The sequence below is a fragment of the Eulemur rufifrons genome, chromosome 22 (assembly GCF_041146395.1).
Source record: "Eulemur rufifrons isolate Redbay chromosome 22, OSU_ERuf_1, whole genome shotgun sequence".
In the NCBI taxonomy this organism is placed as follows: Eukaryota; Metazoa; Chordata; class Mammalia; order Primates; family Lemuridae; genus Eulemur; species Eulemur rufifrons.
Genome location: NC_091004.1, coordinates 1,858,364 through 1,880,542, shown reverse-complemented (window position 1 = coordinate 1,880,542; position 22,179 = coordinate 1,858,364). Strand labels below are relative to the sequence as shown.

General features: G+C 62.6%; 1 protein-coding gene across 1 annotated transcript; it reads left to right on the top strand.

Annotated features, from left to right (window-relative positions):
• The first annotated feature begins 1,770 nt into the window (after positions 1–1,770).
• C22H3orf20 (chromosome 22 C3orf20 homolog) lies at positions 1,771–20,851 on the top strand. The gene is made up of 15 exons (XM_069497709.1): positions 1,771–2,245; positions 3,963–4,097; positions 5,375–5,494; positions 8,602–8,737; positions 9,236–9,502; positions 10,316–10,468; positions 11,093–11,213; positions 13,123–13,254; positions 14,030–14,153; positions 14,678–14,933; positions 15,807–16,110; positions 17,666–17,773; positions 18,026–18,168; positions 19,535–19,675; positions 20,410–20,851. The coding sequence occupies exons 1-15, from the start codon at positions 1,771–1,773 to the stop codon at positions 20,498–20,500; spliced, it is 2,706 nt and encodes a 901-aa protein (XP_069353810.1). The 3' UTR covers positions 20,501–20,851.
• The last annotated feature ends 1,328 nt before the right edge of the window (positions 20,852–22,179 follow it).

Genomic DNA, 22,179 nt, shown 5'->3' with positions numbered 1-22,179 from the left:
CTCTGTTTCCCAGTCCGCAAAGCCGGGGAACGGAGACGCCAGGGGGTCAACGGGTAGACAGAGAAAGTCACTTATCTGCAGCCAGGCAGGACGTCAGAAAGGGTTGATCTGTGGGGCTCTTGTTGCTTGGAGATTTGGTCACCGGTGGTTGGGTAGAGGCAAAGGCCTCCCCGCCAGGATGCTGAAGACGGCCGAGTCCCCGCCAAGACCTCCGATTCGTCATCAGCAGAGCAGAAACAAAGGGGCAGGTACCTGAGCCCTGCGTTGTAAAAACACTGAAAGTGCACAACCTGGCCAACTGTCCTGGAATGCCAGGCTCGGGGGCGCTCAGAGGACGAGGTTTGAAAAGCCACGCCGCAGGCAGTGGGAGTGGCCGTCGGGACGGAAGGTGGCGGGAGAGACAGTTGGACGCCTGCAGTAACTGACAAGATTGTCACCAGGGCCCTCCCCGCAGCCCGTCCCCCTGCCCCGACTCGGGCCACTGTGCCTGGCAGGCGTGCTGCTTGGGGCCATTGGAGCCGGACAGCAGAGGGAATTCGCCGTGGCGATGCCGGCAAAGGCCACCAAAGGAGACGACATTCCCGCTGCTCTGAGTCCCCTTAAGATCGAGCTTTGCTACGTGTTCTAGATTCTTCTATCCTCACGACCTGCCTCGGGGGTTAAATACACCATCATTTCTGTGCAGTTTAAGATTCAGAAGTGCTTTTATGTTTTTTTGTCACTGTATTTTCGGAGGATGATCTTATTCCCGAAGAGCGTTACGACGGGGTCCGTTTGGATCCGACAAATGGAACATTCAGATCCGGTCACAAAACCCTGGACGTCTGTTGGCAGATTGTTCTAGGCGTTTCCGTGCCCGTTAAATTGTTGTTTTTGCTCCCGATCTCTCCAACCGGTGGTCTGTTCTTGGTGTCAGTTAAGAAGGTAAGAACGAAACGCAATATGGGAATACGTTAGAGTAAAAAGAACCGTAGCCGTACAGTGGGAACATGTTTATTATTTTAAGGTGCGCATTTTTCAAATTTTAACGACTCTGAAATTGTGATACATCTTAATGGTCAATGTCATCTTATATTCCTTTATTTTTTTACTTTTTGAGACAGAGTCTCGCTCTGTCGCCTGGGCTAGAGTGCCGTGGCGTCAGCCTCGCTCACAGCAGCCTCAACCTCCTGGGCTCAAGTGATCCTCCTGCCTCAGCCTCCCTAGTAGCTGGGACCACAGGCATGCGCCACCACGCCAGGCTCATTTTTCTTTTTTTCTTTTTTGTAGAGATGGGGTCTTGCTATGTTGCCCAGGCTGGCCTCCAACTCCCGGGCTCAAGCAATCCTCCTGCCTCAGCCTCCTGAGTAGCTGGGACTCCAGGCATGTGCCACCACACCCGGCTCATTTTTCTATATATTTTTAGTTGTTTGGCTAATTTCTTTCTATTTTTTTTTTAGTAGAGACGGGGTCTCGCTCTTGCTCAGGCTGGTCTCGAACTCCTGACCTCGAGCGATCCTCCTGCCTCAGCCTCCCGAGTGCTGGAATGACAGGCAGGAGCCACCGCGCCCGGCCCCAAGCGTTTCTTTTTCCGCCCTGGGCAGGCACTCGTGGCTCGATGACCTGTAAGGGACATTTCTGCGGTCCCGTCCCGTCCGTCTGCAAAGCCTCGGCGTAGTGGGCACGTCCGCGCTCGGTGACCTGTCGAGGTGCCCTGCCCGCTCGCCGCCGCAGGTCCCGTCCCCCTCCCGCGAGATGGACAGCGTCACCTAACGGGCATGCGCCCACGACATGAGCCACGTCACGAGTAACCAGGAGCTGTACCTGCGGTCCACGGCGGCCGCCCCCAAGCTGCTGGCCCGCATCTCCAAGCTGCTGCTGGTGTGCCGCAACGCGGGGGTCGCCATCCCAAAGGGCATCCGGAACGTCTTCGAGTTCAGCTGGGAGGAGCTCATCGCCGATCCCGCGGTCCCCACCGCGTGCCACATCCCGGGCCTGGAGGTCACCTTCGGCTCCCCGCCCGCCGCGCTGCTGGAGGCGCCCCCGACGCAGGTCCTGGCCCAGCGGAAGCCGCCGCCGCCGCAGCCGCCGCTGCTGCTGTCCCTGCCACCGATGCCGGCCTCCAAGTTCGCCAGCCCGTCCCCCAGCCAGGGCCACCGGGCGTCCCCCGGCCACGAGGCCCTGCAGAGGTTCCAGCGGCGGTCCGTCCACCTGCTCACGGAGCTGCTCGGCCTGAAGATGAAGGCCATGCTGGAGTCCCTGTCGGGTAAGGCTGGGGCCTCGCAGCTCGGGCCCAGCGCGCCCGGCACACACGGGGACCCCCGGAGCAGCCCACGGTCGTCCCCGCCCTCCTCCTCCTCCTCCCTGTCCTCCTCCTCCTCCCTGTCCTCCTCCTCCTCCTCCTCCTCCTCCTCCCTCCTCCTCCTCCTCCTCCTCCTCCCTCCTCCTCCCTCCTCCTCCTCCTCCCTCCTCCTCCTCCTCCTCCTCCTCCCTCCTCCTCCCTCCTCCTCCTCCTCCCTCCTCCTCCTCCTCCTCCTCCCTCCTCCTCCCTCCTCCTCCTCCTCCTCCTCCCTCCTCCTCCCTCCTCCTTCTCCTCCTCCCTCCTCCTCCTCCCTCCTCCTCCTCCTCCTCCTCCCTCCTCCTCCTCCCTCCTCCTCCTCCTCCTCCTCCTCCCTCCTCCTCCTCCTCCTCCCTGTCGTCCTCCTCCTCCTCCTCCTCCCTCTTCCTCCTCCTCCCTCCTTCTCCTCCTCCTCCTCCCTCCCTCCCTCCCTCTCCTCCTCCTCCTCCTCCTCCTCCCTCTCCCCCTCCCCCTCCTCCCTCCTCCTCCTCCTCCTCCCTCCTCCCTCCTCCTCCTCCTCCCTCCTCCTCCTCCTCCCTCCTCCTCCTCCTCCCTCCTCCTCCTCCTCCTCCTCCTCCTCCTCCTCCCTCCTCCTCCTCCTCCTCCTCCCTCCTCCTCCCTCCTCTTCCTCCTCCTCCTCCTCCTCCTCCCTCCTCCTTCTCCTCCTCCCTCCTCCTCCTCCCTCCTCCTCCTCCTCCTCCCTCCTCCTCCTCCCTCCTCCTCCTCCTCCTCCTCCCTCCTCCTCCTCCCTCCTCCTCCTCCTCCTCCTCCTCCTCCTCCCTCCTCCTCCTCCTCCTCCCTGTCGTCCTCCTCCTCCTCCTCCTCCCTCTTCCTCCTCCTCCCTCCTTCTCCTCCTCCTCCTCCCTCCCTCCCTCCCTCTCCTCCTCCTCCTCCTCCTCCTCCCTCTCCCCCTCCCCCTCCTCCCTCCTCCTCCTCCCTCCTCCCTCCTCCTCCTCCTCCTCCTCCCTCCCTCCCCCTCCTCCCTTCTCCTCCTCCTCCTCCTCCCTCCCTCCCTCCTCCTCCCCCTCCTCCTCCCTTCCTCCCTCCTCCTCCCCCTCCTCCCCCTCCTCCTCCCTCCTCCTCCTCCTCCCCCTCCTCCCTCCCTCCTCCTCCCCCTCCTCCCCCTCCTCCTCCCTCCCTCCCTCCTCCTCCTCCTCCTCCTCCTCCTCCTCCTCTGCCGCCGCGTTCTGGCATTTTCCTCCCCGGAGCTTTGCAGATTGCAACATGAAAGGTCGGCGGTGACATCGTGAGGTCACAGGTAGCGAAGGGGGGAGGTTCTGGGAGTGATGTAGATGGAGGTGGAGAGAGATGTCACCCAGGGGCGGGTGACATGTGGCGTTGGGAGATGGGGATGGCCGGGCCGGGGGGCAGAGCCAGACGCAGCCCGGCAGAGCAGAACCAGGGGGCGGTGGGTCGGGGCGGGTGGAAGAAGTGAGGTCCCTCTGACATGAGTGTGTCACCCCGGCGCCAAGGCGAGGACAGGAAGCCGTGTCGGTGACCAAAGCCCTCGGAGAGTCACGTTGTCACAGATACCAGTCCCGTGGGTGGGAAGAGAGACGGGGAAAGGGGACAGATGACTTTTTCTGGAAGCATCTGCCGCGTGCCAGGAGGAAAAACGTGCTGTGTTTGACCATTGCTTTGGCAGGCGCCAACCCCCTGGACGTCACGCGGCGCTTCGTGGAGGCCAGCCAGCTGCTGCACCTCAGCGCCAAGGAGATGGCGCTGGACCGGCTCATGGGGACAGCCGGGAGGCACAGCCACAGCGGACACATGGGCAAAGGTGGGTGCCCGGGATGCAGCCCCTGGGGGACACCTGCAAACAGTAGCAACGGGGGTGCAAGGGAGGCCGGGCGCGGGGGCTCACGCCTGTCATCCCAGCACGGCGGGAGGCCGAGGCGGGAGAATTGCTCGAGGTCAGGAGTTCGAGACCAGCCTGAGCAAGAGCGAGACCCCGTCTCTACTAAAACTAAAAAGAAATCAGCTGGACAACTAAAAATATAGATAGAAAAAAATTAGCCGGGCGTGGCAGCGCATGCCTGTCATCCCAGCTACTCCTGTAGTCCCAGCTACTCCCACAGTCCCAGCTACTCCAGTCCCAGCTACTCCCACAGTCCCAGCTACTCCTCTAGTCCCAGCTACTCCTCTAGTCCCAGCTGCTCCTCTAGTCCCAGCTGCTCCCACAGTCCCAGCTGCTCCTACAGTCCCAGCTACTCCTCTAGTCCCAGCTACTCCTACAGTCCCAGCTACTCCTCTAGTCCCAGCTACTCCCACAGTCCCAGCTACTCCCACAGTCCCAGCTACTCCCGCAGTCCCAGCTACTCCTCTAGTCCCAGCTACTCCTCTAGTCCCAGCTACTCCCACAGTCCCAGCTGCTCCTACAGTCCCAGCTACTCCTGTAGTCCCAGCTACTCCTACAGTCCCAGCTACTCCTCTAGTCCCAGCTACTCCCGCAGTCCCAGCTACTCCTCTAGTCCCAGCTACTCCTCTAGTCCCAGCTACTCCTCTAGTCCCAGCTACTCCCACAGTCCCAGCTGCTCCTACAGTCCCAGCTACTCCTCTAGTCCCAGCTACTCCTACAGTCCCAGCTACTCCCACAGTCCCAGCTACTCCCGCAGTCCCAGCTACTCCTCTAGTCCCAGCTACTCCCATAGTCCCAGCTACTCCTCTAGTCCCAGCTACTCCCACAGTCCCAGCTACTCCTCTGGTCCCAGCTACTCCTCTGGTCCCAGCTACTCCCACAGTCCCAGCTGCTCCTACAGTCCCAGCTACTCCTCTAGTCCCAGCTACTCCTACAGTCCCAGCTACTCCCACAGTCCCAGCTACTCCCGCAGTCCCAGCTACTCCTCTAGTCCCAGCTACTCCCACCGTCCCAGCTACTCCTGTAGTCCCAGCTACTCGGGAGGCTGAGGCAGGAGGATCGCTTGAGCCCAGGAGTCTGAGGTTGCTGTGAGCGAGGCTGACGCCACGGCACTCCAGCCCGGGCGACAGAGCCAGACTCCGTCTCAAACCAAAAAGAAAAAAACTGAAGGGAACATCCGTCTCTCTGCTCCTCCCCAGAGTCCGCGTTGAGCATCTCGGCCGTGGGCGTGAACTCGCCCTACCAGCTAACCTACGAGGCTTCCGCGGCCTGTCTCAGCTTCTCCCTGTCCACGGGAAAGGACGGCAAGAAGAAAGCAGGTGCAGGCGGGTCCCCGCGGGACCTCGTGAGCCCTCGGTGGCCGCGGCGAAGGGACAGAGTCTGGGAGAGGGCGGGCGATTCGCTCCTAGCCCGTGGGGGTCGCCGGGGTGGCGGGATTTGGGTTTCCGCGTGGACGGAGGCTCGGCCACCCTGGCTGGACACTGCGCGGCTGCATCCCAGCCCGGTCACTCCAGGGCACAGTGTCCGCCTTTGCAAGTGCAGCCGTTTTGCCTGGCGACGTGGCCCCCCTGTCCCCTGGGACAGCCGACACCCCCAGCAAACCCACGTCCTCCGCCCTCCGCTCGGGGACGGCCCAGCTCCGCGGAGCCCACGGCACGCGGGCAGCTCGTGCGTGGACGTATGTGTTTGGGGACCTCAGTTGCGTGTCTCTCACGGGGCCAGTCGGTGTGAGCCAGGGTGAAAGACGGGCAGGACCCTCTTGTCCTGCTGAAGGGGACACACGCAGGGGGAGGCTTCTAGGAAGGAACAGGTGACAGGGGAGAGCAAACGGCGTAACAACAGCTAGGCAAGAAGAATCTGGAAGAAGAGATGGGCTGGGACCACAGCGAGCCCCACTGGGCCGGCCGTGATAGCGGGGGGGACGAGGGGGTCCCGTCCCCAAAGGAGTGGCGGGAGGACAGAGGGGAGCAGAACCGTCACCCCGTCCACCGGATCCCCCCGGACACCGGGGCTACGGCTTGGATTTGTCCCCGTCCCCCACCTCCCCTCGCCCTGCTTGGCTGCATGACCCGCCTCCCTGCGGCCGCCCCTCCTCGCCGGTAAAGCGGGGTGATCGCGGTGGCTGTGGGTGGTGTCCCCAGACCTGTGTCGTGACCGCTGCCATTGCTCCTACTGTTCCGTCATTCGCCCTCTCAAGCCGATCGTGCGTCTCTTCGGTTAGTGAAGGAGCGTTTATCAAGCACTGGCTGGTCGTGGGTCCCTGTCGGGGCCGGGGACGCGGGGTCCCAGGACAGAATGTGCCTTCCCCGAAGAGCTGCATTCAGCCTCAAAACCTCCGGCGACGTCGAGACTTTCTCTTCCTAATGAACCCGAGGGTGATTTCTTTTCCGTTTTTTTTTCTCTGTTTTTTTTTTCCTCTGTTTTTTTTTTTTTGTTTGTTTGTTTGTTTTCCCTCTGGTTTTTTTTTCTCTGTTTTTTTTTCCTCTGTTTTTTTTTTTTTTCTTTTTTTTTTTTCTTTGTTTTTTTTTTTTTCTTTGTTTTTTTTTTGGAGACAGAGTCTCGCTCTGTCACCCGGGCTAGAGTGTCGTGGCGTCAGCCTCGCTCACAGCAGCCTCAGACTCCTGGGCTCAAGCGATCCTCCTGCCTTAGCCTCCCGAGTAGCTGGGACTATAGGAGTAGTTGGGACTGTAGGAGTAGCTGGGACTACAGGAGTAGTTGGGACTGTAGGAGTAGCTGGGACCACAGGCATGTGCCACCATGCCCGGCTCATTTTTCCTATCTATATTTTTAGCTGTCCAGCTAATTTCTTTCTATTTTTAGTAGAGACGGGGTCTCGCTCTTGCTCAGGCTGGTCTCGAACTCCTGACCTCGAGCGATCCTCCCGCCTCGGCCTCCCAGAGAGCTGGGATGACAGGCGTGAGCCACCACCGCGCCCGGCCTGTTATAGGTTCTTTTTTTTTTTTTTGAGACAGAGTCTCACTCTGTTGCCCAGGCTAGAGTGAGTGCCGTGGCGTCAGCCTAGCTCACAGCAACCTCAAACTCCTGGGCTCAAGCGATCCTCCTGTCTCAGCCTCCCGAGTAGCTGGGACTACAGGCATGCACCACCATGCCCGGCTAATTTTTTCTATATATATATTTTTAGCTGTCCATATAATTTCTTTCTATTTTTAGTAGAGATGGGGTCTCGCTCTTGCTCAGGCTGGTCTCGAACTCCTGAGCTCAAACGATCCGCCCACCTCGGCCTCCCAGAGTGCTAGGATGACAGGCGTGAGCCACCGCGCCCGGCCTAGTTTCTTAATATTGTATAGGAATCAGCCTCGCACGTGCCTGCTAGCCCGGGGCTTACCTTTGCCCTCCAGCTTGTAGTCAAAGGGGTCCCGGCTTGCCCAGAAATGTCTCAGTGTCTCTCTGTTGTCCCGATGCTACTGTGAGCGACACCTACTTTCAGCCTGAACAGCTTTGCAGCCGGGACGATGTAGGAGACCATGTCGTTTGGGGTTTGGAGGCTCCCGGCGGTCTGTCCTGTGCCCACGTGTCCTCGCGCCTCACCAGCCGGCCGTCTGGGGCCAGCAGACTGGGAGCAGATGGCTCTATGGGGCTGGCCCGGCTCCAGCGGGGACAGCAGCTGTTTCTGGAAGGCGTTTGACATTCCAGGAAGGGAACAGAGAGACGCCTGGGCAGAGCCGTCCCCCGTCCGAGCAAGAGGCTGTCTCTCTCCGGGCACCCAAGGCAGCCTGGGCGAGGATGCTCGGGCCACTGTGAGCCTCAGTCTCTGTCTCCGGTGGCCGGAGGCGTGTGGGAAGGGACTGGGAACCAGGCAGAGTGGCAGGTGACAGAGATGGGGCCCAAGCGCCGATCGGAAACCGCCAGGCTCGGCCGGCGGCGAGGAAGGGGTCTCCCCTGCGCGGCTGGAACCTGAGAAATGCCACCCGCCCAAAGCCGGGTCCGTCCTTGAGCCCAACGCGGGGTCGAGGCTCAGGCCCCAGCCATGGGGGACACAGAGGCTCAGCGCGGGCGGGCGGGACCGGCCACGTGTCACTCAGCAGATGCCTCCGGAACCCTAGCTGGGGAGGGTCAGCTCCCGACCCCTCGTCCTCAAATCCTGCCACCTGCCACGGAGGCCAGCCACGAAATTAGTGCCAGGGACGCAGACTGTCACGGTCACTGGCCCTGGGGACACACGGCTTGGGTGACATCGGAGACGTTTTCCAGCCGATCGAGATGGACCTGAACTTGGTGTCTTTAGTCAGGAGCGTCCGAAAGGAACACACTCGAGCGTGAAGGGCGGTCACTGGAGTCTTGTCCCCGGTCCCCTCGGTCATTCCGACCCACGGGGGTCGCCGTTCTCTGCTCTCCCCGGCCCCAGGGGACACGGCGTCCCCGGAAACCGCCCCCCCCCACTAACCCCCCGTCCCGCCGTCCCCAGGCAAATCGAAGCCCACGGAGGACGTCACCACGCCGCCTCCCACCCAGCGGGGAGCCGAGGCCTCCACGGACGGCGTCGAGGTCGGCGACCCCTGCCCCGAGGCCCGGGAGAAGCTACAAGAGATGTGTCGGCATATGTGAGTCGCCCGGGGTGGGGACAGGGGACAGGGGACAGGGGACAGGGGTGGGGGCTGTCCGGGAAGCCCGGCCCCTCCGGCTTGGAGCCCCACCCCGGGGGCGTCAGGGGACAGTCACGGACGTGTGTGAGCTGTAACAGCGTAGGTGACCCTGTGCTCTCAAGAGAGCCACCAGCTTTGGGTCCCGCACGCGCAAACACCTAATATACGGCCCCCTCAGCATGTTCCGGAAGGAAGTTCTCTTTCGCTGCAGCCCCAGGGCTGCGGTGACCAAGACATAGGTCCCCGTCCCGACGGCAGGAGGAGCTCGGGCCAGGGCTGGCCTCAGAGGCCGTCGGCACCTCACTGGTTCTTCCTAAAAACGCAGCTTTCGAGGCCGAGGGAGGGGGCTGCCTGCTGTCGGGACGGAGGGACAGACGGGGGTGTCCCGGGCACCGGGGAGGGTCCGCAGAGACCCCAGCGGCCGGACGACAGGGTGTCCCCTCTCCTTCCCCGCAGAGAAGCCGAACGGGCCACGTGGAGAGGGAAGAACATCTGCCCGATGATCTTGCGCAACTATCGGGCCAAGATCTCCCCCCAGCTGACGCTGAGCCCCAGAGGGGACCCCCCCGCGGCGCCCGCCGCAGCCGGGCAGCCCCCCGGGCCGGCCCACCGCCAGCCGTCCGGGCCGCCGCCGCCCGCGGGCCGCCGCTCGCAGGAGTGGAAGCCGGTCAGGAAGGCCGTGAAGCTGCACTACGGCTTCCACGACGGCTCCTCCTTCGTCTAGTATCCTTTGCTCGGGGGGCCCTGTCTCCCCCCGGCCGCCCGGCTCCCCCCCGAGAAGTCCAGGGCTTCAAACGAATCTCCATAGTTTTTTTTTTTGTTTGTTTTTTTGAGACAGAGTCTGGCTCTGTCGCCCGGGCTAGAGTGCCGTGGCGTCAGCCTCGCTCACAGCAGCCTCAGACTCCTGGGCTCCAGCGATCCTCCTGCCTCAGCCTCCCGAGTAGCTGGGACTGCAGGAGTAGCTGGGACTGCAGGAGTAGCTGGGACTGTGGGAGTAGCTGGGACTAGAGGAGTAGCTGGGACTAGAGGAGTAGGTGAGACTGCAGGAGTAGCTGGGACTGCAGGAGTAGCTGGGACTGCGGGAGTAGCTGGGACTGCGGGAGTAGCTGGGACTGGAGGAGTAGCTGGGACTGCGGGAGTAGCTGGGACTGCGGGAGTAGCTGGGACTAGAGGAGTAGCTGGGACTAGAGGAGTAGCTGGGACTGGAGGAGTAGCTGAGACTGGAGGAGTAGCTGGGACTGCGGGAGTAGCTGGGACTAGAGGAGTAGCTGGGACTAGAGGAGTAGCTGGGACTAGAGGAGTAGCTGAGACTGGAGGAGTAGCTGGGACTGCGGGAGTAGCTGGGACTGCGGGAGTAGCTGGGACTAGAGGAGTAGCTGGGACTAGAGGAGTAGCTGGGACTGCGGGAGTAGCTGGGACTAGAGGAGTAGCTGGGACTTCAGGAGTAGCTGGGACTACAGGCATGCGTCACCACGGTGTACGAGAATAGAACCCTGGAGGGTTTCCTGTTAGTTCTGCTTGACCATTCCTGCCCAGCTACCCGTCCGGAAACATCGCCATGTGCCAGATCCCCACGTGCTGCCGAGGGAGGACCATCACCTGCCTCTTCAACGACACCCCCGGCTTCTCCTTCCTGGCCCTGTTCAACGCCGACGGCCAGGGTTGCGTCCACTACAACGTGAAGACCCAGTAAGCGAGTTGGGGCGGCCCTTGTGTCATGGAAGCATCTCTAGGGGTGATGGGAGGGGCGGAGGTGGTGGCCGGGGGTTCCTGGTTCGAGAAAGAACCGAGGCAGGGCACAGTGGCGCATGCCTGTAGTCCCAGCTACTCCTCCAGTCCCAGCTACTCCCGCAGTCCCAGCTACTCCCGCAGTCCCAGCTACTCCTCTAGTCCCAGCTCCTCCTCCAGTCCCAGCTACTCCCGCAGTCCCAGCTACTCCTCCAGTCCCAGCTCCTCCTCCAGTCCCAGCTACTCCCGCAGTCCCAGCTACTCCCGCAGTCCCAGCTCCTCCTCCAGTCCCAGCTACTCCTGCAGTCCCAGCTACTCGGGAGGCCGAGGCAGGAGGATCGCTTGAGCCCAGGAGTCTGAGGCTGCTGTGAGCGACGCTGACGCCACGGCACTCTAGCCCGGGCCACAGAGCGAGACTCAGACCATAGCAGAGGGGGAAGTCGAGGCTGCCTAGGGGACCCCACCGTTCCTTCTGCCGGGAACAGAATCTGGCAGACCTTCCTGCCCGTATCTATGGCCCGTAGCGACCTCGGGGGCCTCGTTCGGGGGCCTGGCAGCGGCTGCTCCCTTGTGTGTCTCTTCCAGCTGCCCGTACGTCTTGGTCTTGGACGAGGAAGGCGGGACCACCAACGACCACAAGGGCTACGTGGTCCACAAGTGGAGCTGGGCCTCCAGGACGGAGACTCTGCTGTCCCTGGAGTACAAGGTAGGGGCGGGCGGCCCAGGTAGGGGTGGCAGGGAGCCCCCCGGCACCCGGCAGGGCTTTCGCCAGCCTCCCATGGGCTGCCCGGAGTTGAGAACCGAGAGGCCGCCTGGAGGATGGGAGACCCCGGCTCCCGGAGCTCGTAAACTCCTGCAAACTTCCCACACTGGTGCCTGGTGGCCCGGGCTCGGCTGAAGGGACGTTTGCACCAGCCTGCAGCAAACCTTGGCTGCTATGCCGGCCTCTCTTGGCAATATCCTTCCTATTTAATTTTTATTATTAATGTATATTTTTATTGTTCAAAATTGTCTTTATTTTATAATGCAGCAGTCATAGCAGTTGCTACGTTTATTTTTAACGTCTCTAACGTGGTGATAATAAAAGCTAGCCATTCTGCACCGGCCTTCCTCATTGGTTTTTATAACGTTTTTTTTTTTTTTTTGGAGACAGAGTCTCGCTCTGTCACCCGGGCTAGAGTGCCGTGGCATCAGCCTCGCTCACTGCAACCTCAGACTCCTGGGCTCCAGCGATCCTCCTGCCTCAGCCTCCCGAGTAGCTGGGACTACAGGCATGTGCCACCACGCCCGGCTCATTTTGCTTTTTTGTAGAGATGGGGTCTTGCTATGTTGCCCAGGCTGGCCTCCAACTCCCGGGCTCGAGCAATCCTCCTGCCTCGGCCTCCCGAGTAGCTGGGACAACAGGCATGCGCCACCATGCCCGGCTAACTTTTCTTTTTTGTAGAGATGGGGTCTTGCTATGTTGTCCAGGCTGGCCTCAAACTCCGGGGCTCAAGCCATCCTCCTGCCTCAGCCTCCCGAGTAGCTGGGACAACAGGCATGCGCCACCACGCCCGGCTCATTTTTTCTATATATATTTTTTTAGCTGTCCAGCTAATTTCTTTCTATTTTTAGTAGAGACGGGGGTCTCGCTCTTGCTCAGGCTGGTGTTTTTATAACTTTACTATCTACGAAATAAAAAAAAAAAAAAAATCGAAGCGTCCAAGGTAGATAGACACGAACTCTTTTTTCATTCACGTGGCTGTTCAGATCGTCATCAAAGATTTATTAGATAATAATGCTGAGTCAATTTAATTCATTAATAAAGAATTAAGTGCGCTTGTCCCTGTGGGACAGCATGTCTCATTGCGGGCACTGCTGACGTTTGGGTGTGGAAACTTCTTCCGTACAGCCACGCCCTGTCGAATGTTTAGCGGGACCCCATTAGATGCAAAATCGCCCCCCGTTGAGAAGCCGTGATGGGGGGTAGAAAGATAAACAAAACTCAAGAAACTCAAAAGTCTAAGAGCAGGCCGGGCGCGGTGGCTCACGCCTGTCATCCCGGCACTCTGGGAGGCCGAGGCGGGAGGATCCTCATGGTCAGGAGTTGGAGACCAGCCTGAGCAAGAGCGAGACCCCATCTCTACTAAAAATAGAAAGAAATTAGCTGGACAGCTAAAAATATATATATAGAAAAAATGAGCCGGGCGTGGTGGCGCATGCCTGTAGTCCCAGCTACTCCTGTAGTCCCAGCTACTCGGGAGGCTGAGGCAGGAGGATGGCTTGAAGCCAGGAGTCTGAGGCCAGCCTGGACAACATAGCAAGACCCCATCTCTACAAAAAAGAAAAATGAGCCGGGCGTGGTGGCGCATGCCTGTCATCCCAGCTAGTCGGGAGGCTGAGGCAGGAGGATCGCTTGAGCCCAGGAGTCTGAGGCTGCTGTGAGCGAGGCTGACGCCACGGCACTCTAGCCCGGGCGACAGAGCGAGACTCTGTCTCAAAAAAACACAGAACCCGAAAGCTCTTAGGCATCGTCAGCCCCAGAGCAGGAGGGGATTCGCGCTCCCTGGTGGGGTCTTGCTGGAAGGGGCAGCTCAAAGCAGGGGTCCCGTGAGTGCCGCCTTCTCCGTCTGCAGGTGAACGAGCACATGAAGCTGAAGGTGCTGGGACAGGACTCCATCGTGGTCACCTTCACCTCCATGAACGAGACGGTCACGCTCACCGTGTCGGCCACCGACTGTCCCCATGGAATGGCACACGATAAGCGGGTAAGGCAGCGCGGACCAGGCACCATCCCCACCCCCTGAGCATCTTAATTCTCGTTTCCACCTCCCATCTCTGGGGCTTTTTTTCTCCACCATCACTCACCTCCCGCCCTGAGCGTCACCTTCTCTGTGACAATGTTCCGTGTGACGTGACAGAATCCGGTGTGGACCGGCTTGAGCACAGAAACAGAAGACACTGGCTCAGTAGACTGAGAATTCTGTCAATGTGCAGCTTCAGGCATGGCTCGATCCAGGCGCTCAAATGATTCCATCAGATCTTCCTGTTTCTTGGCTCTGTGGTGGCTTTATTCCCAGGCAGTTTCTATCTTGCTGGTGACAAGGTGGCCACAAACATCTCTGGGCTGTTATTCTACCAGCCTGAGTGTCCCCATTCCAGTAGAAATGCCAACTTCGGTGCTCCTGTCTGGTGTCCCGGGGCCCAGAGTAAATGCTCTGTGTTAGGCAGGAGATAAAAAACAAAAAAAAAAAAAACGTGGATTTTTGTCCTCAAAGAGCTGAGTTCGGGGCTCAAGGGAGTGAAAAGTGACCAGGACACAGGGCAGAAAGGACAGAGAGCCGGTGGCGTGGGCTGAGAAAAGGCAGGCGTGTCGGAATGTTCTGGGCTGGGAAGGGAGGGAGGCGCGTGCCACGTGGAGGGTCCGGCCCCTGCTCCAAGCCATCGTGAGCCCCGGCCGCTGTCCCCACCAGCTGAGGCGAGGCGGTGGCTCCCCCGGGGGAACAGGTGACAGCCGCCCCTCCCCCGTGTGCCTCTCTGCAGCTCAACCGTGGCGTCACCGGCCTGGATGACAAGGTCGCCAAGATGAGCCGGGCGCTGGCCGAGATCAAGAAGCGGTTTCAGCGGACGGTGACGCAGTTCATGAATTCCGTCCTGCTGGCGGCAGGTGAGCAGGGTGAAGGCCTGTCTGGTGGCTTCCAGCGGGGACCTCCAGGCCATTGGGCAGGGTGGGGACATGTCCCCGTTGTCACGGGGTCCCCGGGCTCCGGCCCCGGCCACACGGCGGGGAACGGTGACCTGGGTCCCTCGCAGCTCTCTCCCTGCGGGTCCCCGACGTGTCCCCGTGATTGTCTTACTTTCCCGGCTTCTCGTCACCCGTCTGTGTCTGTCCCCATCCCCACCCCCACCTGCTTCCCCTCTCGCCGTGTGTCGTGGAAAAATCTCAGCAGAGGAGAAGAGAGCAGTCACCCCATCAGGATGTCCCTGGCAGGCCCACAGAGCCTTAATTCGAATGCCGCCTCCTCCAGGAAGTCTTCCCTGACTGCACCAGGCAGCCGGAGACTAAGCAAAGAGCGAAGGGTGGAAATGGGGTCAGCCGTGACGAGGGGCTCTGGTGCTTCCGGCCCAGGAGCAGGGCCGCGAGGTCCCGGCCGCGAGGGGAGGGTGACACGGCGTGTCTTCTCCTCACAGGGCTGTTCACCATCGAATACCCGGTCGTCAAGCAGGAAGCCGAGTCCGGCCGGTCGAAGGGGAGGCCGGGGGGCTACGTGGAGCGGGTGTCCAAGCTGAACCTGTTTCCCGGGGAGACGCCTGTGCGGTCTCAGTCGGCCCGGCCGGAGTCCTCCCTCGCCGAGTCCGGGAAGGAGGGGCCCGGCTCGGCCCCCGTGAGCCCCCCGAGGAAGAAAACCGTCAGGACGCCGGCCGCCAGAGCCGTGGCGACACCCAGGTAGGCCCGGGGCCCCCGTGTCCTCTGCGGCGACGGGGGCTGTGGCTTGCGGGGGACGCACGATAGGGCCCTGCCCTCCTGGGACTTAAATCCTGAGGGTGGGGACACAGAAGGGGGACAGCTGGGGACATCAGGCACACGCCCGGCCAGACTGAGGGCGCTGGGACGAGAGCACGGTTAGCCCCGACGGTGTTGTAGAAAAGCCATCGTGTCACTTTAAGAAAGGAGGTGACACCATCTCATTGACCATTAATAGAAAGAAATTAGCCGGACAGCTAAAAAGATATAGACAAAAAATGAGCCGGGCGTGGTGGCGCATGCCTGTCGTCCCAGCTACTCGGGAGGCCGAGGCGGGAGGATGGCTTGAGCCCTGGAATTTGAGGCCAGCCTGGACAACATAGCAAGACCCCATCTCTACAAAAAAGAAAAATTAGCCGGGCATGGTGGTGCATGCCTGTCGTCCCAGCTACTCGGGAGGCTGAGGCAGGAGGATGGCTTGAGCCCGGGAGTTGGAGGCTGCTGTGAGCGAGGCTGACGCCACGGCACTCTAGCCCGGGCGACAGAGCCAGACTCTGTCTCAAAAAAGAAATGACAATAATAAAAAAGAATTAACCAAGACAGTCTCAGAGACTGGGGGGGGGACAGGATGTGACTCAGGTGCAGAGACAGGGGGACAGGATGTGACTTAGGTGCAGAGACAGGGGGACAGGATGTGACTTAGGTGCACGCGGCAGGGTCCCTGGCTCGCAGGGTGGGGAACAGAGGCTGGGAGGAGGGAGGCGCGACCCCTTAGCGGATGCTCAGAGGTGACACCGTGCGCCTGGGGGGGGGGGGGGACCCCGGGGACCTGCCCACGGCGCTTGTCCCCGGCAGGGGGACGGCCGCCGAGGGCCGCAGCCCCACCCGCTGGGCGGCCTCGCCGACCGACTGCCCGCTGGTGCTGCGGAGGCTGCTGCGCCGGGAGGACGTGCGCGCCGGCTGCAGGTGTGTCGTGAGGGCGCCGCTGGTCTCGGACGTGGAGCTCGAGCGCTTCCTGTCGGCGCCCCGGGACCCCGGCCAGGTGCTGGTGTTCGGCGTCGTCTCCAGCCGCAGCCCTGGCGACAGCGCGGAGCTGCAGTGGCTGCTGGACACGCTGTACGGCCACCGGCAGCAGGGCCGGGCCTCGCCCTGCATGCAGGTGGGTGGCGCCCAGCCTGCCGGGCACAGGGCCTTTGCACGTGCTGCCGCCCTCAGCCACGTCCCTCCTCCCCGCTCTGCCCCCCGCTCACCCCCCGTCCCCGGACGCGTGTCTGGCCCCACGCCGGGGTGGTGCCCATGCAGACCCTTGCCACAGCGCCTGGGCTCTGTTCTTTCCTTCCGGAACCTTCCGCGCAGTCTGTGTCTGTTCATTCCCTGGTGTGACTGTCTAGAGCAGAGACGGGGCCGGGGAAATGTTAGCAGGGGCGTCTGCTGGAAGCCACCGTGATGCTCTCGGGGGGCCAGCCAGGGCCGCGGGGGTCAGCGTCGGGGGGCCGCCGTCTGAGCAGACGTCACCCCGGGCCCCAGGCAGCGCAGAGCCGGCCTCGGGCCTCGTCCCTGGTCCCATTCATCAAAGCCACATTTGTTCTCCAGAGTCGACTTGAAGTTTAGTGAAATCCAGGGAGCGTTTGTTGAGGTCCTGAGTAAGGAGAGGCGGGATCTCTGCTCCTTTGGAGCTGTTCATTGTCCCCTAATAATGTCCCCAAGCCGGCCGGGCGCGGTGGCTCACGCCTGTCATCCCGGCACTGCGGGAGGCCGAGGAGGGAGGATCGCTTGAGGTCAGGAGTTCGAGACCAGCCTCAGCAAGAGCGAGACCTCGTCTCTACTAAACAATAGAAAGAAATTAGCTGGACGATTGAAAATATATAGAGAAAAATTAGCCGGGCGTGGTGGCGCATGCCTGTAGTCTCAGCTACCCGGGAGGCTGAGGCAGAAGGATCACTTGAGACCTGGAGTTTGAGGCCAGCCTGGACAACATAGCAAGACCCCATCTCTACAAAAAAGAAAAATGAGCCAGGCGTGGTGGGGCATGCCTGTCGTCCCAGCTACTCGGGAGGCCGAGACAGGAGGATGGCTTGAGCCCAGGAGTCTGAGGTTGCTGTGAGCGAGGCTGACGCCACGGCACTCTAGCCCGGGTGACAGAGCCAGACTGTGTCTCAAAAAAAAAAATGTCCCCAAGCAATCGGGGCACTAAGGTGGCCTGGCCAGGCCACAGGCTGCAGGATGAGGGCGGGGCCTGGCCTGAGGTGGCCAAAGCCCTGACAGACACAGTCGGAGGCTGCTCTCGGGTTGCGCGGTGACTCAGTTTACCCCATCAGGGTGGCTTTGCTTAGCGCAGAACCGTTCTCCGACGTTCTCGGTCTCCGGCCGCCGGGTGTGGTTCTGGGTTCACAGTCCGGGCTGAACGTTCGCTGTGACTGGGCGGGATGTGAGGAGGCGGCTGGAAACGAAAGGCGGATGAAACCGGGAGACGGCGCCCTGGTCGTATTAATAGGTGTAAAGCGCCCAGAAAGAAGGAGGGGAAGAGGCCAGCTCTCCTCTGAGGGACCAGTCCCCCCCAGAGGACCCGGCTGGTGGATGTGACATGCAGGGACAGTCACGGGAGGCCTGTGCAGGGCTGGAGGGGGCCGGAGCACGAGTCGGGGAGGCCGAGCTGTGGCGGGGTGGGGACTCCGGGACTCGGGGTGACCGGCTGTCACGGTCCGACCTGGCAGTGCCGGCACGACCCCTACCGCCTGCTGTGCTACGACCTGCACGGCCCCCTGCAGATGACGCCGCCGCTGATGGTGAAGAAGTTCTCGGTGGTGCCGGGCATGATTCTGGTGAGCCACGGCCCGCGGGGGACCCAGTGCCCCACAGCCTGTCCCCTCGTCTCGGCCGGCCGCGCCCCGTGGAGGTCACAGGGCGGGAGAGGGTCCCCTCCCCGCCCGGGACGAGGCCCAGAGACCCCAAGAGCCTCCGGCACACAGAGTGGCTGCTGGAGCCCGGCCATCGCCGCGCGTCCCCATCTCCCCCGCTGTGGCGCCTGCCCGGGGCCCCTCCCAGCCTGTGTCCCCGCCCGTCTGTCCCCCCAGATGTTCGCGGGGGGAAAGCTGCTTTTCGGGGGCTGTGTCCTCAACGGCTACGGCTTCAGCAGGCAGAACCTGCTCAAGCAGATCTTCCGGGCCCGGCGGGACTGCGAGTTGGGCTGCTTCCTGCCCGACGACTACAAGTTCAGGTGACACGAGGGGACACGCAGGGCGGGGCCGGGGCTGGGAGGGAGGGGGAGGGGGAGGAGGAGGAAGAGGAGGGGCAGGAGGAGGAAGAGGAGGGGCGGGAGGAGGGAGGAGGAGGGGAGGAGGGGGAGGGCTGGAGGAGGAGAGAGATGAGGAGAGGGGGAGGGGGAGGAGGAGGAGGGGGTGGAGGGGAGGGGGAGGGGGTGGAGGAGGAGGGAGATGAGAGGAGGAGGGGGAGGGGGAGGGGGTGGAGGAGGAGGGAGAGGAGTGGGGGGAGGAGGAGGAGGAGGAGCTGGAGAAGGGGGAGCGGGAGGAGGGAGAGGAGGGGGACGGGGTGGAGGAGAGGGGGAGGGGGTGGAGGAGGAGGGAGAGAAGTGGAGGGGGAGGAGGAGGGGGAGGAGGGAGAGGAGGAGGAGGAGGAGAAGTGGAGGGGGAGGAGGAGGGAGAGGAGGAGTGGGAGGAGGAGGAGGAGCGGGAAAAGGGGGAGAGGGAGGAGGGGGAGGGGGTGGAGGGGAGGGGGATGGGGTGGAGGAGGAGGGAGAGAAGTGGAGGGGAAGGAGGAGGGCGAGGAAGGAGAGGGGGAGGAGGGGGAGGAGGAGGGGGGAAGGGGAGGGGGAAGAGGAGGAGCAGGAGGGAGGGGGGAGGAGGGAGAAGAGGGAGGAGAGGAGGGAGGAGGGGGAAGAGGAGGAGCAGGAAGGGGAGGGGGGAGGAGGGGGAAGAGGAGGAGCAGGAGGAGGGAGGAGGGAGGAGGGACAGGAGGAGGAGGGACAGGAGGAGGGAGAGGAGGGGGAAGAGGAGGAGCAGAAGGGGAAGGGGAGGAGGGAGGAGGGGGGGAGGAGGAGGAGGGACAGGAGGAGGAGAGGAGGGAGGAGGGACAGGAGGAGGAGGGACAGGAGGAGGGAGAGGAGGGGGAAGAGGAGGAGCAGGAAGGGGAAGGGGAGGAGGGAGGAGGGGGGGGAGGAGGAGGAGGGCCGGCGGGGCCCAGGGGATGGCGTGGGGAGGGGACCACAGAGGGGGCCGGAGGCGGCAGGGGGCCTCTGCAGGTGGACGGGGGAGGGCCGAGAGCGGGCCGTGGGGGGTGAGCGTGTCGCCACTGTCTTTGGGACAGTGTGGTGTGCGGGGTCCCGGCCACACCCCCCGCGCAGCCTGCCCAGCTCCCGCCAGGCGAGCAGAGCGGGGGTCTCCCGGCTCGGGGCGGCCTCAGCCTGGTCGGGAAGGAGCCCGGGCTTCCTGAAGTTCCCCAAGGCTGCGCTGAGGGAACGTGAGCACATTCTAGAAGGCCCGGGCGGCAGGGGGCAGCGAGACACTTGCCCTCCAGCAGGGCAGGGGCCCCCGCTGACCTCTGCCCTCCCCCCCCGGCCCCCGCAGTGTGCCCAGCTCGGAGCCCGGCCTGGACGACTGCGGCACGGCCAAGGCGGCCACCCTGTCGGAAGAGACCCAGGGGAGCTTCTCCTCGCTGATCCTGGGGGACAAGGTGGAGAAGGAGTCCCTTCCCGAGGCCGAGAAGAAGTAGGTGGTCCCCCCCCCCACCCCGCCCCAGCAGGCCATGACGGCCACCTCGGGGCCACGTATCCCTAGGAAAGACCCCTCTCCCCCCTGGCACAGGTCCTCTCCACCCACCCCGATGCCTGGGCTGTGTCCTCAACTCAGCGTCCAGCTGGGCACACAGGTCCGGGGGGTGACTGAGGCCTCTTGCATTCGGGGAGGCCGAGGCGGGAGGATCGCTCGAGGTCAGGAGTTCGAGACCAGCCTGAGCAAGAGCGAGACCCCGTCTCTGCTAAAAATAGAAAGACATTAGCTGGATAACTAAAAATATATATAGAAAAAATGAGCCGGGCGTGGTGGCGCATGCCTGTCGTCCCAGCTACTCGGGAGGCTGAGGCAGGAGGATGGCTTGAGACCGGGAGTTTGAGGCCAGCCTGGACAACATAGCAAGACCCCATCTCTACAAAAAAGCAAAAAAGAAAAACGAGCCGGGCATGGTGGCGCATGCCTGTCGTCCCAGCTACTCGGGAGGCTGAGGCAGGAGGATCGCTGGAGCCCAGGAGTCTGAGGTTGCTGTGAGCGAGGCTGATGCCACGGCACTCTAGCCCGGGCCACAGAGCCAGCTTCTGTCTTAAAAAAAGAAAGAAAGGTCACAGGTGCCACCGGGACCCTGGGGTTGCAGCAGGGGGGCCACCATGCCCACCCGGCCACCGCTCCCCAGCGTCTGTCTCTCTCTCTCTCTGTCTCTGGACATTTAGGCCCAAGGAGCCCGAGGAGGAGCCGCCACTTGCTGCCAGCAAAGGCAGCGGGAGACTCTCCAACTGGAAGAAACTGTCCGTCAGGAAGTGACGCCGCCCGGTGGCCCCAGGCTGGACGCCGCACAGCCCCCGCCCGGCCCGGTCCCCCAGTGTCCCAATAAACCAGCTGCCTCCGGCGTGTGGTGAGGCCCTGGGGTCTCGCGGGGACAGGCCCGGCGTCCTTGCAGACTTGGTTTCCTCCGCCCAGAGCCGGTCTGGGGGCCGGTGAAGTGGGCCCAGCACCCCCCAGTCCCCAAGGACACAAACGTTGCCGCCGCACGCCAAGGGACCCCGCTCGGGGACTGTCCCCCCTGGGGAAGTCTCGGGCAGGACCGAACTGTGCCCTCCCCGGGGGAACGCAGGACTCGGGTTCTGGCCCAGGTTGAAAAGCAGGAGAGAGGGGGACAGAGAGAGAGGCGGCAGGAGGGACGGGAGAGGGGACAGGGAGAGGGGGACGGAGGCGGAAGCCAGAGGACAGCCACATGGAGCGGCCGGGAGGGGCAGGGACACGGGCCACACCCAGCAAGTCCGAGCCCCCGCGACCTCCCGGCCGAGCCCATCCTGGTGGCCTTTGTCGGATCGGGGACACCCCGTCCCTGAGCCCCCGGCCCTGAAGGACGCTCAGCGGCACCAGGGGCCCCGAGACAGCAGCCCCCGCAAAGTCCCCGTGTCCCCGAGGGCACCAGTGAGCAGGGCGGGGGACCCGGGGGCTCTGCCCGGAGGGGAGCTCAGGCCACCGTCTAGCGGTGGCGGCCGGTTGGTGGCCTCCCACACGTAGCCACCCCCCTGTGCTTCCTCTGTGACGTCACCTCTTTCGATCTGCATTTTTTGCAGACGTTTTATCTTTTGTGTCATTCAAAGATGTTTTTCTCAATTAGACGTTTGTCCTTCCCCCCCCCAGAAACGGATCGGAAATGGCCCTGTGTGTTCTTGAGCCTGTCCCCTCCTCCCCTCCCGACTCAAGGACAGACGGGGTCAGAGGGTGAGCGGGGGACGGGGGGACAGGGGAGCGTGACGTCTGTCCTTGCAGGCGGGGGACCCTCCGGCCCCCCGAAGGGTCGGAACGGAGACCTCGGCTCAGGCCTGGGCCGACGACTGTCCCCTGTTGGAGGAGGGAGGACGAGGGGACGTCCCCTGCTCCGTGGAAACACCAGGAGACAGGGGGGGCGGGCCACGACTTGACCCTCAACGATTGTCCCCAACAAACCGGGCAGGATAAAAAGGTGCTAAGTGAACAGGAAAGGTCGCAAACTCTCATCAGATCGGAGTAGCTGGATTGGCCCTTCCATCTGCTTCCTGTTGTCATCGTCCCCGGATTCAGGGCGGCTTCCCAAGGCTAAAGGGGTGGCCCGATGCAGAGACAGGGACCACATGTCACGCGCGCTCTTGCCGCCCGTCCCCAGGCCCTTGCAGACATCATTAATCCATCCCAGCACGCTCGAACCCGGGGCGGCAGCAGCTCAGCCCAGAGACCCAGGCAGCCACGACCAATTGACTGCCGATCTTCGCCGGGCAGAGAGCAGCCCCAGACCCGGTTTTCAGGGAGACGCCTCGGAGGAAGTCGGGGCGCAGCTAGAGCCAAAGGCGAGAAGGTAGGTCTCGTCGGGAGGCCTGGCCGCGTGTCATCTGTGCCTAAGTGACATGCGGAAGACACGCACTAGCCCTGCGGACTGGGGAAACTGAGGCAGGCTCTCCCCCCTTATCACTGAGCCCCCTGCCCCCCCATCCCCG